This window comes from Bombus vosnesenskii, unplaced genomic scaffold, assembly GCF_011952255.1.
Source record: "Bombus vosnesenskii isolate JDL3184/JDL3185 unplaced genomic scaffold, Bvos_JDL3184-5_v1.1 scf7180000013348, whole genome shotgun sequence".
NCBI lineage: Eukaryota > Metazoa > Arthropoda > Insecta > Hymenoptera > Apidae > Bombus > Bombus vosnesenskii.
This window is the reverse complement of record NW_022882984.1, coordinates 1,413,900-1,432,966: the sequence shown is the minus strand read 5'-3', so window position 1 is coordinate 1,432,966 and position 19,067 is coordinate 1,413,900. Positions and strand designations below refer to the sequence as shown.

Here is a 19,067-nt window from a genome sequence, read left to right as displayed (position 1 = left end):
AAGATACAGACAAACAGACAGACATACACACTCGTATTTCACCTCGTCAGAAGTGAAGTTCACTTTAGCGACACGCCGATTTTACGATCCTCAATGCGTATACTTCGATGGTCTTACATACAGGACGACCAATAGGAGTTTGTTTCTATTTTGTTTCCTTTTTCCTTCTTCTATCACACCTACCTAGCAGGTAGTGAACGAACCACGGTGTCACTTTTACACACACAATCACAAGATATAAGTGAACTTATTTTTGTATAAACACGCACAAGATCGGAAATGTGTTTCGTACACGGCTTACGCGCAGTTCTCACACGCACACATATATACGGAATACGGGAAGCACTGCTGTCTTTCTCTTTCTTGTCTCTTCTCTGTCCTTTTTGCGTCTATAGGTCATAAAAGCTGCGCGCGCAACCATTGGTTTTCACGTCAGGACCGTACGTAAGTTAAATTTTATTACTCCGCTTTATTATCTCACTTTAACACTAGGGCCACCAGAGTGATCAGAGGGCTACCAGATTTTTCAAAGATTATTTATTTAGGTTTTATTTCAGATTTATTTAGATTTACTCATGGTGCATATTTGAAGATTTGAATGATTTTTTTGTATTATGTATCTTTTCATAAATCTTTTATTTTGATTTCTTTAATAGAAATTTTACTGTATATCCATCGATAGTTGTAAAGTTGATATTTTCTCATTTTAATAAATTCCAAATTGAATAGTCTAAATTTTGCTGTAACTATCCTATGATGTTTTCATCTACCATCTTTTTCGTTCATTTTATTAATGTATATAAAACTAAAATTTTTTATGTACTTCTATCTTAAAAGTTTGAAGAACTCATTTCTTTTATTAATGTAAGAAAAATACAGAATAACATTTTATAAAAGACTAGATATATTATTTGTAAGATATTTATCGGGGACGCGTTGTAAAAATTAGTAATAGAAAAATAGATACTTATGTGCAATTGCACCTATTATTGCTACATTCCTGGTTGCACTTTACCTGCTATTGGATGTTAACTGTTCCATGGTGGGTATATCTGTGTATACACCGCACACGTACATTATACAAGCTCTCGGCGCAGGTATCCAATAGCGGGGATAACCGAACATGACCGAATACTAGCGAACATTGCCGATGCAAAATAGCCGACAATTGACTGAGCGTCGAGGGGTCGGACAGAAAAGAGACAAGCCATTCCTTCGGGTGTACAGCTTCCCCTTTCTCAACTTCATCATGGAATTAATGTATCATTGATTTTTATAAACTATGAACAATTATTTCAAAAGGTTCATACTTATAAGAAAACAGTAGAATCTATTATGATCAAATATCTTTGTTTATTCTATGTACTATAAATTAGTCTCGAGTCTTTCAATTAAGAAACTCAATTGTAAGATATTGAGTTTTAAAAGGAAATGTATAGATCTTTTTATCTTTAACTCTGTTGCGTTTTTCTATTGTTTTTGAATTGAATTTTGAATTGAGTTTTCAATTGAATTTCTTCAATTTGAGGAAAATGCGGAAGAATTTCTAATATTAATTTTTTGCTAAAGTTTTTCTTAAAACATTAAAGCAAGATTTTTAAATAAAAATCTGTGAATCGCAGCAGAATTAATATTATTGCTGGCGTAGTAGCGTTTTATTTTCGCGGAATTAAAAGGACTCCTTGATTTGTAATCTATTTTCGTTACTTATTAGTAAATACCCATATACTTATACCTTGTATAGTACACAATGTAACAAATAATTCATGTGCTGTGTAATGTATAAAGCTATAATTCCCTAATGTAGAACTGAATACATAGTAATTGTACATAATAAATTTTTACGAAATTTGTTGCTTGTCACCAGGGCTGTGAATTCTTAGAACGTAAAGGATTACCTTCATAATATATTGCAAACAAGTATAGAAACAACTAGTACCACATTTGTCTGATTTGACAAATATCAATGGACGGCCCAGGTACGATCACGTGGGATGAATTTCTCGAGAATGCTGAAAGGTTCGTAGAAATGTCGAGTGAAATTTCTGACCGATGGGAACTTCGAGGTAATAAGGTGACCGTTATTTTTTACTGTTTGAGATCCCTAAACAAATAGAGACATTTAAAATAGCAAATATCTATACACGATTTGCAGGATGTGCCAGGAGAGGCGTACATTGTCCGCCAAGAGAGACAATACATATGCAGTAATAGTAACTTAAATGATTATTCGACACCAGAAAATAACGACTCCGCTGATGATTTCGACTTTGTATTGAAAGAAGATCCTTTCGAGGCCACTTGTCCTATCGAGAAACCATTAGTTACAGAACATCATGTGTTATGGTCCATGAGCTACAGCGTCCCGATACTTTATTTTAATGGATGGAAATCAGGTGAACGCGCCATATTTATTCGAACTATTGGAAAATTCTAAAGAAACGTTACAAAGAAAAAAAAGATCATCTTTACGATTCATTTTTAACGATATCTTGTGAATGTCGTTAATTTTATAACGACTATACATCAAAATACGAAACATCTATTACAATTGTTCTCTGATCACCACTAGACCTTAATCGGGTATGTACAGCCTGTTGAAAGCGGCAGGCGATATAATGCTGATTGTTCCTTCGATTGTAGCCTATCTCAAACTAGGCTAAGAAGTCAGCAAAGAGATTAAGAATGACTGAAGGAGAGAGAAATAGAGGAAATCTATGTTTTACGGCAATGCATGAATTTGCGAATAATTTTTCAGTGTCTTGTATTTTTAAACGAATTCGCCGTTTTCTTATCATCTTTTCATACAACCGTTTCATGTGTTTGACCTTTTTTTTTGTATAATTAACTTTTGTAGATTTCCCAGGTATTAATCCAATATCCGCGGAAGAAGCACAATCCCTCGTTCGTAACGGAGAAGTGAAATATAAGGATTTATCTCAAGCTATACATCCTATATTAGGTACACCTTTTCTACACTTGCATCCTTGTATGTCTCATGAGCTTCTGCAAATTACAAGTAACAGGTAAGGGGTATAGAAAGAAATAAAAAATCGTCTTGTAAATATTTAGCAATAGTATAATTATTTATAATCACAAATGAATCAATTATTTTCTTTCCTTTCAGTAAAAACAAAATAGTCAGTTGGTTGAGTACCGTCGCTCCTGCTGCCCTCAATCTTAAGCTACGTCCTGAATATTGTCAGTTAACTATGTAATGTACATACACTTTAAAATATTCGAATTAAACTGTAATATTTCCTATTGCTTTAAGAAAGTACACGTATACACGCGTGTATCAAATAAAAACAAATTAAAATACTTTACTTCAATATGGAATATTCCTTATATATACGCGTATTTTATTAATTTTAATTATGCTCTTAACGAACGGATTTAGCAATACAATTTAAATTCCGATAGAATCGCTTATGGTTTACCGCCTTTGCGCAGAGGACGTGCATCAACTGGTGGAACTACAATTCAAGTAGGTGAACGCGATTGGCCCAACCAGTAACTGAAAGTTACTCGAGCACCAATCACGTCAAGCGGCCCATAGAACTGGTTTCTTTCTCCCTTCTTTCCAATTTCCCCACCACCCGCGCGCTTTTCGAACATTTGGCTCGAATTAGATGTTTCTAGTTGTAGCACAGTCCCGCGACTGTCATCACAGAGTATAGGTACATGAAATCGCGAGTGGAGCGTCGTGTTTGCACATGCCTTTTGTTCTTTCTGTCATCTGAGTCGAAACGAACCTGTTATAATTTTTCCAGTAAACAATCGTCTTCGTAAACGCGTTTTGTCGCAAACGAAATCGGTGCGTATTTAATGTGCACGCGTAGTGTTTTGTTCCAAATACAGAAATAGACAAAAATCATCGACGCACAATTGCTACAGGTAAGAAATTTCATTTCTACTTTAATTATGCGATAGTTTCTATTAATATTCGTACGCTCTTTAAAACAGAGCAACTTTATTAAAATCGAACCAAACGACGACTTTTTTTTTTGCAAGTTAGAAGGATTGTTTAGTAGATGACGTATAAACAAAATTAAAAAAGAATTGCAATTAGTTTTTCCTGATTAGTTTCGAAGATTTGTGCCAGTTATATACATGCTGAACATTTTATCGAAATCGGTTGATGCGAAAATATGCGGCAGGTGTCGAGAGATATACGAATCTTTAGATTTTAGACTGAAAATCGTAGAAAACTGCGATTTTCATCATTTTTTCATCAATTTCAACTTGTGTACAACCGGTATATATCTTTGAAACGTGTCCTTTAAATTTTCTTTAGAAGTTGAGATAAAAATGTTACAAAATGTGGCCTTTACTTATTTCTTCGTGATTCCGATTAATTGCAATTTCTTTAAAATTTTGTTTATACGTCATCCGGATGATCCCTCTAACTCGTCAAAAAACTTCAAGTCGTTTGGTTCAATTTTAAAAAAGTTATTATGTGTTTTAAAAACTGTTCAAATATAAATGGGGTCCACTTATGTCCTGCATAACTTGTCACAATCGTCACAATTGTATCAATATACGAGTTTTAATTAACGTTAAAAAATTTAATATTTTGTTTGTTCAAAGTTAGAAAATTATAGCTTGTAAATACAAATATTCCTTGGTATAGGGAAATACAGAATGCAATCTTGTGATTTGCAAATTTGAAAGAAATATACGATACAGTCCTAACACGTGTCGGTGATAAAAATATAGAAGTACCAAGAGATAATTACGAAAAGATACTTAAGTCTGTTTTTCATCGTTTATGATTTTGTATCTTAGACTTCTACGAGCTGGATGTATAATAAAACGCGGGTTTTTAATTTTAAATTGAAATTTCCGCGCGCATTATGTGTTCTACAAAAAAGATATAATACATACGAGACTTTCGTACTTACGCTTTTCATTAGTAAGTATAATGTTCTTTTAGAATATAATCTATATTTAATTGCATACGTTTGAAGAACTGTATAGTCATAGGCGTAATATCAAGCATTTGGCCATTATATTCGCATCTATCATAAAAGAGATGCATATTTTGTAGTCATTTATCATTTCTTTTTAAACAAACAGATACAAGTTTTATACAAGTTTCAAGTAATAGAAGTAAAATGTATTGTTCTTGCTTGTCTATTATCATTTTGGAAAATAGAAATGCGCGTACGAATGAAACTATCGATTACACTATGGCAAGACATCATAAAAAGAGATTCAAAGCTGAACTTGTTATATTCATCGAGTCACCTTCCTCGAGTGATTTTTCATTTCAATCTCTATTCAATTTCTCATTTTCATTTTACGTTAGCTCTTTCTCAATCATTGAGAAGCTTCACATTTATCGAAATGAGAGCGAGATTAGCAATTCGAGAATCGTAGCACAGTTAGATTATCGATAAACGTATTACAAACTGTGATCAAAACTATAGAGATGGCATACTCGCCATAGACTAAAACTTCTAAATATCACATACACATATATGTACATAATTGAATGATCATGCTCGTTGGCAGACTATGTCATTTTATCAGTCTTACAATATCCGTAAACATGTTGCCATATGATGATACAAAATTATGTAAGTACATATAAAATGAACAGGAAATATGACGCCTTGTTGGTTACCTTGATAAACTCTGGGGCATCTTATAATACTTATCTACTAAATACATTGATCGTATAATACAAACACAACGACCAACATTTGGAACGCCGGGATTTCAGTTTGTTTTCAACATGATGATTTTCAATAAATATTTATTTATTAACAGGATCATGAAGATAAGAGTCGAATACGTCTGCTTAAACTTGTCACCTATTTGAACAGTGATTTCCTTACCGCGCATTAATTTTATCATCGAGCGCAGACAAATGGTTCTCGCATTAATCTTTTCAAACTTCATTACCATTATGTTAATGTACGTTGGAAGTTTTTATCACAATCGTTATAGATCGCTTTATTTCTAATAAGTACTATGTTTTCGACAAACGAATTGTTTCAGTCATGTTTCTATTTTTTGGAGAACTAAATATTAAAATTAATTTAATCTTTTTCTTCTTTCTGTACATCCCAAACAATTCTTTTTCTTCTAAATAAAAAATATAAATGTCTAGACATATAACGCTAAACAAATCGTCATGAATAATCAAATCTCACTCTTAAGTTTACGGATAAATGCAACTTCATCCTTTTTTTATGAAAAGATTGAGATACCAATGCCTTATATAAACCCGTGAATAGAAACGAGGTTATGGTTCGTTCGGCCTTTAACTTGCTCGATCGTTTCGCTCGTAACTTAAGAAAGGAAACCACGTGACAAATACGAATCTCCAAACCGATACAGTATATTTGAGAATAGCGAGAAATGGGCATCGATGACGTTCGATTTGACGAAGCGGCCATCGTATCATCACCGAAAAACGAAACTGCTTATTGCAAATAAATATGTAGTCACAACTAAATATAATTGCTAGTTTATCGGAAATAGATGCATTTTCTTTTCTTATGCTCGTCGCGGTTCCGCGTCTAATTGACTTCATCTTCTATTACTTGCATCTTATTTTTTACTGTCTTGCTTCGCCATGCTGTTTATAGTTACGTAACTTTCTTGATCTTGAGTCTATTAAATAGTACACTGAAACATTTGTTGTAGCTGTTTGAAGAACAAGAATTAACTGACGAATAAGAGAAAAGATATTGCGATTCGATAAAGTATCAACTTTCTTAGTAGCGTTGAACATTATATTGATTCGTTTAATGTAATGTAAACAGTGTAGTAAAAGTATTGTTTACGTTTTCGTCGTGTTAGAACATAAACTGCGTTTCCGAATAACAAATTATGTATACAGGGTGGTTGGTAATTGGTGGTACAAGCGGAAAGGGGGTGATTCTACGCGAAAAAAGAAGTCGAAAATATAGAATAAAAATTTCTTTTTTTAATTTTTCCATCGAGACAACGATCTACAGTGAGATCCGTTATAACGAGACGTGGTAAAGTGCACGCGTACCGAGCGAAAATTCAAAGTCGATTTTCTCGAAAACAAAGCCTCGAACGAAAAATTTTTATTCTATATTTTCGACTTCTTTTTTCGCGTAGTATCACCCCCTTCCTGCTTGTACCACCAGTTACCAAGCACCCTGTATACTTTGTTAATGAATACGCTGATATCGTGCTGTTTGAGAGTCAAGTAAGTTGTGCGATACAGTTTTATCGTTGAAATTTGCATTGAAATACGAGCGTGTAAAAACTTGCACGATATTGCTTAATAATACTCTGATTATTGTCTTAAAAATTTATACAAAAAGATGATAATACACGTCGTTTTCTTTGGACCATCTTGTCGATTTTGAAATTAGAACTATTAGCCAACTGATACGAATAATTCGATAACAAAAAGACCCTCTTCTCTAGGTCGTCCGGCAAAGATCAAGGTTATCGTTTATAGAAAACTATCCGGAAAAGTCATTTCGGAGGTCATGAAAACTTATTACGTACATATATGTATTTCGAACTGTCGGAAGACCTTGATTGATAAACTTATCTCGTATAATATTCGTTATATGAGAAGATAATGTTTGTAATAATACCCGTGCAAAATTGAAAATTATAGTGTTTTTACAATTGTAGCTAATTGGTTGATTCAAGGTTTATAAGAAAATGAAAGTTGATAGCCGTTGAAAATCATTTTAAGTAACTGTTAATTAGTGAAACAAAGAAAAATAGTACATTAAGTTAAGGTGGGGAACTAATTGCGCATTCGCCAAATGACAAATTCGCCACCGAGAAGTTTCAAACGCACGAAATTTGACTGCCATCGGTGAGAATTAAAATTTTTTAATAGAAATTTCCAATGTTTCCAGATTGGAAGGAAAAGATTTAAATTCTCTTGTATCGCTTATTCAATTTCTCCATATTTTTAAGCACGCTATGAAATTTCATTTGCATCGTGCAGGACGATCAATTTACCGATATAATTGCACGTAATGAGAAAAGGGTAACGCGTTTTCGTTCGGCTAAATGTACGGGTAAAAGTGAACCATTCACCTGACTGAACATTACAATGAATATGATACATCGTGCGTATTTAACACGGTACACTAGAAGTCCATTTATAGGAACGAAATTTTAATTAATGCCCGATTAACTGAACTTTTGCTGGTTGGATTCACGCGAGCGCCTATTATGTGAACGAAAAATAACAGGCAGCGGGGAAAATACGCGAGCTCCTATTATTATATCGAACTCCAATTGTACAAACTGTTTGTCCCTTGGTTCGACAAGTTCAGATAAATGGAATTCTACTGTAATGAAAATACCTTTTCTATTAACAATAATGGTAAAAGCATTCTGCATTCGATTAAACTGTGTTACTGCCTATCAAGAGATAGAAGAGCCAATTTGGCTCTCAGTGCATTCTAATTGCCACTTTTACTGTCCTTTAATCCCAAACGAACGTTTTTATACGTTGCTCGTTTTATTCGATATAACGGTAAAATAGGCGTATGTCGTGCTGCTGTTCACTAACTCGATAAACCAAAAACGGTCTAATACGATGGGTACACGTTTACTTAAAACAAAGGAACGTTCACAAAAGAACATTCGAAGTTTCCGCCTACGTTTTGATCCCATAGCTGCTTGTAATCATCAGCTGATTGCGTCACGGTCCGGTTTTATAATAGTTCATTAAATTGCCGGTAATTCGTGGTTGTGGGGCTATTTTATGTAGTATAAACGAATGAACATTATCGTGCAACACTTTGAAGCTGTTGCACGTTAAGGCCAATTTACGAGTCCGTGAACTACGTTGACTTTCCTCAGCTTTTCTATTTTTTAATTTCTTTTTTATAATAACAGAAGACAAAGATCGCGTGCAAATCTATAAACTAAGATGAGAGTTTACATTTAAAATGTTGTTAATTTACCTTGAAATTCGAGCAGGTCTTGCAATTAGTCTGGGTAATTAATGTTCTTTACTCCTCAGATCCCTTGCGTTAAATTATGCGAAGTTATGATCACGTAACATGCGTTATGATCACGTAATGAATACGCGTCGATGACTAATCGCGAATATACATTCGCGCTATCGTATAATTGTTTAATTTATAGTGGTTCTTTATGGACGAATACGTAATCGTTTCCATAAATCGGCGCGATAAAAGCCACTATGTGTTCAAAGAATTGTTATTTCGTATCTTCTGCTTTCCACTCGTCGCCATAATAATAAGAAATAAGAAATAAGAGAAGAATAAATCAAGGTTTCGTTCAAACGTAATATCATTTATACGTATGTCTATAAAATTTGATGGAAATCCATAAATCTCGAAAAGAGGAGAAAAATATGATATTTGGAAACGTATTTTCTACAGATCGTGATGTATATCTAGGCGGAACACGCATTGTTTCTAGATTCCGTCGAACTGAAGAAACACTCTAATGGCCCGAATAACAGCGAAAGGTGTTGTTTCGCGCGAACAATCCGTTAAAGCTTTCTTCCTCTTGACACGAAACGACAAAAATGACCTACTTATGCCGCTTTGCCGTGGCAATCCTTACGCGTGAAAGGATTTTACGATTTAGGACTCCGAGATACGAGATTCGTGAAACGTACTGGTGGCCATCCTTCGTTCAATTCGGCGCACGACCCGAACGAAATTAATTATAAACTTGACCCATCTCGACCCGTCCTGTCAGCCAGAGATGCCCGAAAGTATTACAACTTCCTTCCTCCTTTCGAATGACCGCCTACGGAAAAGAAGTTGCCATTTCTTTTTTTTTCGTTCCTTCTCTTTATCCATCGTACTTGAACCGAAGAAACAGTTTCGAAGCTGTAGAACTTTACAAATTTACATTAATCCATTAATCATTAAGGGTCAATGTTGCGAGCATAGGATTAGTTTAAACGCGAAGCAGAAAAATTTTGGAAACGGCAAGCTCTTCGAGACTAATAAGTCTAATCAAGTAACTTTCCTTCGCAGATCGAGAAACCATCGATCTCCGAAGAAGCTGTACGTCGCGATTCGCTCTTCGATCGAAGATCCACGAGCACCGTCGTCAATATCGTCGTTATCATCATTGTCGTCGATTTAATCCCGCTAGGAGAAGAGACGTCGGAGGAAGAGGAGGTTTATTGTGGAAGTCGGAAGGAAGGGATCGGTGTACATGATCGGAGGAAGGTGATTTGAGGAGAGAAACAGAGATAGACAGGGCAGGCGACAAACAATAGACCCGGTGCTCCCGATGGGGTCGTAGTTGCACGTATTTGTAATATATCTGACGATGATAGGCCAGCACGGCAGGAAGAGATCGTCGTAGGGGGATCACCATAGCTAATCGTACCACCCAAGGTGGCACAGATTGAGAGCTCTATCAGCACACATCCTCTCCTGGTCGAGCACGAGTACCCGTCGACGTTCACCCGGTACGCGAGCACCTAACCACGTATATACGTGCATTTTCATTAAAATCTCGATTCACTTTCTCCCTGAGTGTTTACACCACGAGCACGATGTATCTGCCCACCTTTACCTTCCTCTCTTTCGAAGAACCACTCGCATCCGATCTTCCAGGCTCACTGTTTCCAATGGTGTGACGAGCTTCGAGACTTCCGGATGTAATTACTCTTCTTTTTCGATTCATCAGATCGATGATCGCTTCGTATTCGTAATTGGATTTCGTTGGATAATCGCAAGCGATAGTTAAAGTACACTGTACGATACGATCTATTTGTATGCAAAAGATCTTGGGAATTTCAGATATTAATTGAAATACTTCGGATCGATGAATTTATCGTTCTTGCATTCAGAACATTCGAGCAGCTTCCGGCTGTTAATTAGAATCCTTCGAGTCCTTTGTATCCTATTCTCTTAGTATCTTTCGACCGTTAAAACATTGGTAGTATATAAGGGTTGACGGTATATGAAGAAGACACGCATGAAACCTGAACGTTTTGGTCAGCCGTAACGACCTCCCACTCGTGAAAACGTCGACTTTAGGCGTAGAAACAATTCAACGTAAAAAGATTCGACAACTCCCGAAGGAAGTTTCCGGATCACTCCAACGTTCGACAATGCGAGAAAGTGGTACAAGTGCATCTTTCGCAAAACTTTTATGAGCACATGTAATAATATATATTTTAATATTTAGAAGCACATACACGTATTTTGTACGACGTATTTAATACCATCTCTCTAATACCATCACGCAGTTTATACCTGTACATCCTCGAGATCATTCTTTCGCAAATAAGATCTATAAAGATCTATACGTATAATGGTTCCTCGTTCTTTCTTTTTTCTCTTTCCTCCCTCTACGGTGACAACAGCGATCCAAGAAGTTAGAATCCGAGGCCAATACCATCATCGACGATCAACGGATCAACGGATCGGATATCGTCGATCCCTTTTGAGCCTCTCGACCTCTCCTGCTCGTTGCACGCCGCCTTCCCTTCCCCATCGGGGCGCGAGCCGCACACACAGCAGCCGCTTCCGGCTAACCGGAAGTGACGCTCTATGCGAACGGTTGACCACCGTCTTTCGTCGGGATACCAACACCACGCAAACGTAGGCCAGCACTCCAGACGGGCATCATGGAAGTCGCCACTGAACTGTACGTATTCATTCAGTTTTCTTCCTTTCCTCTGCTTCTTATCGCTAACTTTGTCTTTGCTTTTCTTCCATCCTGCTATATTTCATTTTTCTCGCCACAGATCACATTCAGTTTCGTTTTCTTTGGATTTTATTCAAATAATTAGGACGCGTTTAATTTTGAAGACGGACCTAATGCTTTTGGATCCAATCACTGGACAGTGACATTTATGCGAGTTTTGGAAATTGGATATCGCGCGTTGGTCACTCGTGGTAACAGAAACATCTTTGAAACTCTATAAAATACCTTGACGAGTTTTGTCGTCATCGGCGAGTTTTATCGAATCTTTTTGGAGACCTTGCAGATCCTTTGGATCGGTGGATTCGCGCTAAAATCGTACGAGACGCGCACCCATTAAGGCGACATTGACAGACAGATGAAGTTTCTCGTTCGTGTAATTCACTTACATCACCGGTTCGACTAATGAATTCGCGTAAAAGGATACAATTGCGAAACTGAACAGCGGCTTACCCGGTGTCTACTTTTAAGCCTATGAAATTTCTACGAAAAGTAAACAGTCCCTTCACTTTTGCCATACCGTTTCCTTTTGCAGTATTCCAAGTGACATCAGAAAGCACAGAAACTGATCGCTCGAAAAGCCGTACCGTGAAAGTACAATTTGATAATTGTCGGACCAGTTAAGATTAATCCCGGCCAACGTCGATGCTAGTTTGTCGGAATGATCCACGTTAGCGTGACCTTGTCGGCGAAGAACATTTTATTCGATCTTTTGCAACATTTAAACGTCAAAGTTCAAGGAGTTTCATATTAATTTGAATCTTTATGTAATTTAACGCTATGCGTCGCTTAATTGCCATATATTTGCAAAAGAAGAGAGGAAGGAAGCTTGTAAAAAGACAAAGGAAGGTCTAAGAAAACGAAGATTGCATCATCGTCTAAGCTGGTAGCATTTTATTGTTACAAAATATGCGTGAATACCAGCTAAAGATTCTGATAAATTGGATAAACAAAGTAAATATTAGTAAAGTTCTACGGGCTTTAACAGAAAATTATCAACATTTGAGAATTTTGTAATCGGGCTAGAACAGCCAAGAACTGGCTGAAAGGACGACGACGTATCTCCCGGCAAGGTCATCGACTAGCGAGCAACAAGACTTTCAAGAATGGCCAGCAACTCTCTCGAAGCATACTTAACACGAGGTCACTCGTAAAGACTCAATCAAATCATAACGAAGACTACTGACCCTCGGTTCAAACGATAGGTTACGATAAGCATCGGCGCCTTTTACTTTGTTCTCAATTTGTAAAACGTGCGAGGAAGATCTCGATCAAAGCCAACTACTGTTCGTAACCGTAAACTGGAAGCGCGTGTGTCACGGTATAACCACGGAACGTGGTTCGTTTGAAAATGAGGAATGTTCGATAGAAATGGATTTTTAACTCGCAACATCACTATAATACGTGTGTTGTTTTACGAGCGATTTTCTGCATCATGAGGAAGAACTTGAACGACGATGACAGATATCTGAAACCGATGAATTCGATGAATTTGAGACGTGGATACGTACACGGAAATTTACGTTTCGTATTGAAAAACTCTAAGATCCAATATCTTTGTATCTATACTTGAGTTGTATCTATACTTGAGATCAAAATAAGAGTTATTAGTCTCACTTGTTATTCGGTAATCGTAGAAAGTTAGTCGAACTATTAGAGTATTAAGCGTTCGAGTAACGTCTAATTCTACGTGTCAAACGAATTGACTGGTTTAATTCGATTAGACTCAAATGTTATTCACGCATGGTTGAATTAAGGCGCAGCGAAATATGTGCGGAGAAACAATAATAAAGCTAGGACAAATGACTGCCAATCATCGTGCTTTCCTGCACACTCATCGCACGCGTGGCTTCAACACTCGGCGTTTTGCTAATCATGGCTAGCAAATTACGTTTATCGTATGTCGAAAATCAGATCTAAAAGGCGTCAAAGTTACTCGCAAATTGAATTTAAATTTATGCTACGCTGTGCGTGTTCGATAACGTTGTTTGTAACGCTGATGTTCGATATGCATATAGGTAGTAGATAAATAATATTTATATGACCAGATACCAATGTAATAAGATCGATATATATTATAGCTATATTTAAAACTCCTGTTACTCGCATGCATATTTATCAATGAGCTATTAATCATTCAAGACCTTCAACCTTTCACGCTGTCACGACTAAAATATTACACCATAAAAAGTCTGCTACTATTTGTACACATTACGTAAATGCTATTTTATAAAAATATAATGTATTCGTAGAGCCTGGTAGAGTAGGTCTTCCACTTACGATCAAATATGGAAGATTAGAAAAGCTATCGATTTTAATAGAATCTTTATTTGTGTGCGTAGGTAACTTGAATGACCTAACGTAAACGGTTTGACTTAAACAAACGGTTTGACTGACTTAAATAATTTTTTAGTTTCTTTGGTAAGCAGACGCTATCGAAACCATTTCCGAAGGAGCACTCTAAGAATATCGCTTAGGATAGCTGTATACTCCGCCTAGAAATCGATCGTGTTAAGATTCTTAACTCGCGTCACGCATGCCTCTCGATCGTTCACAGATCGAATATATAAAATTCATCGAAGTTGCCAACGCATATGCAAATAGGGAATGACACATCGTGCAAAGAAGCAAAACAACATGCCAGAAAAACTACGATCACTTGCGATTCGAAGGAACTACCAAAGCAGCTACTACGTAAAAATAACTAAATGAATATTATAGAGAAAAGGTTACATAGGCGAAAGAGTCATGACTATTTGAACATAACGTTACCTTTCGTCAGAATGTAACGGAATTCTTTGTCCTTCTTCTAATACTCGCGTCATTTAGTCGGTTGTCGTTGAAACTAGTCAAACCAAGTTATCAGACCCGTTAACGCCGTTAAGGGACTAATTATCGCAATTAACCCCTTGTACCAGCAAATCATCTGTTTTCGGAATAACAACCATTGCGAGTACGTTGTAAAAAAAGTCATTTAATCGTGAATGTCTATTTCAGGTCACCATTGTCAGGGTCCGATACACAATGCAAGATCACCGAACGAACTTCGTATTACCCCCAGGAGCCGAACAAAAGGCCAAAGACCAGACAGGAGAAGATTCGATCGTGTTTCAGGCACAATTCTCTGACTATTTTAACCGTCGTCGGTGTGTTCGGAGGAGTGATCCTTGGTATTATCTTGAGGAACGTGCGGAGTCAAGGATGGACGCGCCGCGAGATCATGTACATCAACTATTTAGGAGATCTGTTTCTGAGGATGTTGAAGAGCTTGATCCTACCGCTGATTATATCTAGCTTAGTCTCGGCCATTGGATCTCTCGATTTGTCATTGAGCGGCAAAATTGGCATGCGCGCTATAGTGTATTACATGGTGACCACTGTTAGTGCCGTTATATTAGGTCAGTAAAGCTAAGAGATTTCTGATATTCGAAAGTTATTTAATATAGATACTAGAATGACAACATAATGGCAGTAAAGAAGGCGGAGTATCGTGTAGAATGTAGAGGAACAACGTCATGACATATTATAGGAGTAATGACAAAAAAAAAAAAAGAAAAACGATATTAAGATGATATAGTAGATGCAAATGATACAGAATTTACATAAACATCAGTAGTTTCGCGATAACAATATGGTACTGGTGCGTTTCACGCGTATTAAAAAAATGTATGATTTCGTTTCAGGTATCATTTTGGTAATTAGCATTCAACCGGGTGTAGGAAATGATCCGGATATTAAACCAAAAGAACGATCTCAAAACGTTTCAACCATCGATACGTTGATGGACCTAATTCGGAATATGTTTCCTCCGAATCTAGTAGAAGCGTGTATCTCTCAACATAGGACGGAAATGCAGAAACCTGCAAACAGTACATCAGGTTGAAATCTTCCTTAAAAAAGAAAAAGAAAAAAAGAAAAATCGTCTAATTTTATTAAAATATCTAGCAAACTATAGTAGTTACAATGAATATCTTAATACATTGTTTGTTGAAATAGATAACATGGATGATTGGGAACCAGTGCAAAGGAGCGTGCCGGGAATGAACATCATGGGCCTGGTTGTCTTCGCCACGGTGCTAGGTATAACACTAGGAAAAATGCAAGAACAGGGCAAACCGCTGCTCCTGTTTTTCGAGTCCTTATCCGGCGCCATGATGTTGATTACTCATTGGGTGATTTGGTAAATTCATATTTGACGAAACTACCTTGTGAAAGGTATTCCGGTCTCCAACTTTCTCGCGGTACCATTCAATCCCAGACAATAGCATCCCGAATTCTATCTACGTTATCACGAATTTTTATACATCACGAAAATAAGCTGTATAATTCTTTCGCGTAATAATGAAATATTTTATTCTGCAGGTTGTCGCCTGTGGGTGTCTTCTTTCTGGTAGCCTCGAAAATTACTGACATGCAGTCGCTGGACGAAGTGGTCGCTCAGCTAGGAATGTACTTCCTCACTGTCTTAATTGGTCTCTTTATACACGGTTTCATAGTTCTTCCATTACTATACTTTGTAATAACAAAAAAGAACCCGTTCAGGTACATATCCAACTTAGCCCAAGCGTTGGTCACTGCGTTCGGCACATCCTCCAGTTCCGCTACGCTTCCAATCGCTATCAATTGTCTGGAAGAGCGAAACAACGTCGATCCACGAATTACCAGATTCGTCTTACCGATTGGTGCTACCATTAACATGGATGGTACAGCCCTGTACGAAGCCGTGGCTGCGATTTTCATCGCGCAAGTGCGTCAAGTTAGTCTGAGCTTTGGCCAGCTGGTAGCAGTCAGGTAACTAAAATATAAAACAAAGTTTTCTTTATATAGCGTTAAAACTTACACAAAAATTTCTATAGTATTACGGCGACTGCAGCAAGTATCGGAGCAGCTGGTATCCCGCAGGCAGGTCTGGTGACGATGGTGATGGTGCTGGATACGGTTCGACTTCCGGCTGACGATGTTTTCCTAGTTATCGCTGTCGATTGGTTGTTGTAAGCACTCGTCTTTGCTCATTCCCCACCAATATACTTCGTCTAGTTTGTTCATTAAGCTAATATTGGATTTATATGAAACGTTAATCGTTGGATTTGCAGAGATCGTTGCAGGACGACGGTGAACGTGGTGGGTGATTCCCTAGGAGCGGGAATTGTGAATTATTTAAGCAGAAACGAGCTGGCTTCGTTGCCACACAATACACAGGCCCAAAACGGAGCGGATCATCATACCACAACTTCTATATGAGATGAAAATCGTATCGGTATTAATCGGTATTAATTGGTATTAATGGAGAAAATTTGAAAATTCTGGCAGGAACGATGAGCGTTCGCTTTTTTCAACACTTTACTCGTTAAATTGCTGCACACTCCCACCGAACTTAACATTTTTCAGGTCGAACACGAAGTTCAGTAAGCATAATAATTCTTCGAAAGCAACGACAACGCATAGTAGCACTTGTGTAACTACTATACCATAATCCGTTTTGTTCGTAGCAAGTTCGTAGAGATCAGTCTTCCATTACTCAAGAAGAGACTTCGATGATTCTTGTACGATAACGTTAGAAGAATTAGAGCGATATTTTTTTATATTTAACCGTACAGCTGCCAGATTCGTTCGATTTGCGTACAAAAAATAATCAAATAATCCGATCATGTTTTAATGGTCATATTTTCCGTTGATTTTATGTTAAGTTGCGAGGTCTAATTGAGATGGTACGAAACGACAGGGATTCGAAGAATCTAGATCTGATTTTATCCAAGTTGGAGCGTGGAAGCACGCTGGGAACGTGATTTGTTCAATTGATTCATCATGTGCCATATACTTTAAACTGTTAGAAAGTACAATTGTCTAGCCTGGTGTTGTTAAGTTTCGAAATATTCCGATATTTTAAAATTTGTACGACCTCATTTCCTGAAGACCATTTATTTATTCAAACGAATTTATCCGATATCACGCGAAAGCGTTATAAAAGTTAACGGTATAATGAACATATTACTGCCTAAGTGTTTTCTAATTTATTCTAAAAGTGTTCTTCTTTATCTTATTACCTCTGAACTCGTTTACGGCGAAATATCATTCTCTTCTCGCGAATCAACGAAGTTGTTGTGCAAACATTTCATTTCAAATTGCATCTTTTCACGAGTTATAACTTTCTTACGTATGTATACTTAGAAAATTCGATGGTACTTCGAAGCAATACAGGAATAGTGCGAATACAGTTGAGATATATCAAATCCTATTGTAATATATAGTTATTTTAGTCACACCGTTTGTATTAACGATAGCTATATCGCATCAAGCTATCACTTACATTTCGATCTTTGTCTTCCATTATTACATTACGACCTATAATCTTTTTATCGATTTCTAAATTCTTAATGGTACACCTATAAAATATTTCGAATTGAATTCAATTCCTTATAGATTTATACGCCTGTAAAAAGATTACGGAAAGATGCAGAAGAGATGTTATTTCAAACTAGTTTCAAACTAGTACTATCTATAGAGAGCCAGTAAGAAGAATATTATGATGTTCAATATACCTCACTGCACTAGACGAAAAAAAGTGTTCAATTATTAACTAGAAAGTGAAAAAGCGTATTTTATTATCATCTGACGAAAAATAATCGAAGATGCATTATCACGTGTACTCTTTTGTGCAGTTACATTGGTGCATGCAGAGAATGTAACTGAACAGTTAATTTATATTTGTAATTTATTTACAACATTATATCGTATGTGGGGATCATTTAATTGACTCAAGAGACGATTAAGTATGTTACACTCTTTTTCCTTTTTGCATAATTAACGCCATTTTTTTTAATGACAATTAAAATAACAATGTCAACATGATATTTTATTATAAAATAAATTCGTAAATTATTTAAAAGACCTGATCAATACGGATACATACTAACTTTCTAATCGTAAAAGAAATTGTGTATAAAGAAAAAGGATAACCATGATTTAATAAACATTCAGGAAAAATTGAATTGCTCTTCAGTATCATTATTTAGGAAGGAAATCAAGTTACAATGCATGTTTAATATTAAGGTATGATTCAAAACTAATAATCGTATTATCGTAATTAATCCCGTGAATCGATATACAGTTACACCTTATAATCAAATTCTATTAGAAGAATTTATGTACCTGTACGTAATTAAGTATTTGCCATAGTTGCTTAAAAATATACTGTATAATATTTATTTGTACAATAAATGTACAAACTGACGTAACAATAAAGTTATTGCTTATTTCTAAACAAAGTTAGATAGATTTTTTGAATATCAGTTGTTTTAACTCGTCGAAAAAAGAAAATATATATATTTTTTATACTTAATATTCGAATTGCTTCTCCTTCGTTGCATGGGTTAATTCAAGATATGAAATAATTCATTAAA

General features: G+C 36.3%; 2 protein-coding genes across 7 annotated transcripts; both read left to right on the top strand.

Annotated features, from left to right (window-relative positions):
* Window positions 1-2: 2 nt before the first annotated feature.
* Window positions 3-3,323, top strand: LOC117236300 (ubiquitin-like-conjugating enzyme ATG10). 3 transcript variants are annotated; one of them, XM_033499137.1, is made up of 5 exons: window positions 3-444; window positions 1,868-2,074; window positions 2,156-2,396; window positions 2,858-3,026; window positions 3,128-3,322. In XM_033499137.1, the coding sequence occupies exons 2-5, from the start codon at window positions 1,967-1,969 to the stop codon at window positions 3,216-3,218; spliced, it is 609 nt and encodes a 202-aa protein (XP_033355028.1). In that variant the 5' UTR covers window positions 3-444; window positions 1,868-1,966; the 3' UTR covers window positions 3,219-3,322. The 3 variants fall into 3 exon arrangements, with proteins under 3 accessions (XP_033355028.1, XP_033355027.1, XP_033355026.1); XM_033499136.1 differs by lacking the exon at window positions 3-444 and adding an exon at window positions 980-1,260 and having other exon boundaries at window positions 3,128-3,323; XM_033499135.1 differs by lacking the exon at window positions 3-444 and adding an exon at window positions 980-1,302 and having other exon boundaries at window positions 3,128-3,323.
* A 353-nt stretch (window positions 3,324-3,676) lies between these two features.
* Window positions 3,677-18,909, top strand: LOC117236291 (excitatory amino acid transporter 1-like). 4 transcript variants are annotated; one of them, XM_033499112.1, is made up of 9 exons: window positions 3,677-3,897; window positions 9,981-10,423; window positions 11,336-11,610; window positions 14,665-15,065; window positions 15,351-15,545; window positions 15,664-15,847; window positions 16,030-16,458; window positions 16,524-16,658; window positions 16,761-18,909. In XM_033499112.1, exons 3-9 carry the CDS (start codon window positions 11,591-11,593, stop codon window positions 16,906-16,908), a joined length of 1,512 nt encoding a protein of 503 aa, XP_033355003.1. In that variant the 5' UTR covers window positions 3,677-3,897; window positions 9,981-10,423; window positions 11,336-11,590; the 3' UTR covers window positions 16,909-18,909. The 4 variants fall into 4 exon arrangements, with proteins under 4 accessions (XP_033355003.1, XP_033355002.1, XP_033355006.1 ...); XM_033499111.1 differs by having other exon boundaries at window positions 11,327-11,610; XM_033499115.1 differs by lacking the exon at window positions 9,981-10,423 and having other exon boundaries at window positions 11,327-11,610.
* Window positions 18,910-19,067: the final 158 nt, after the last annotated feature.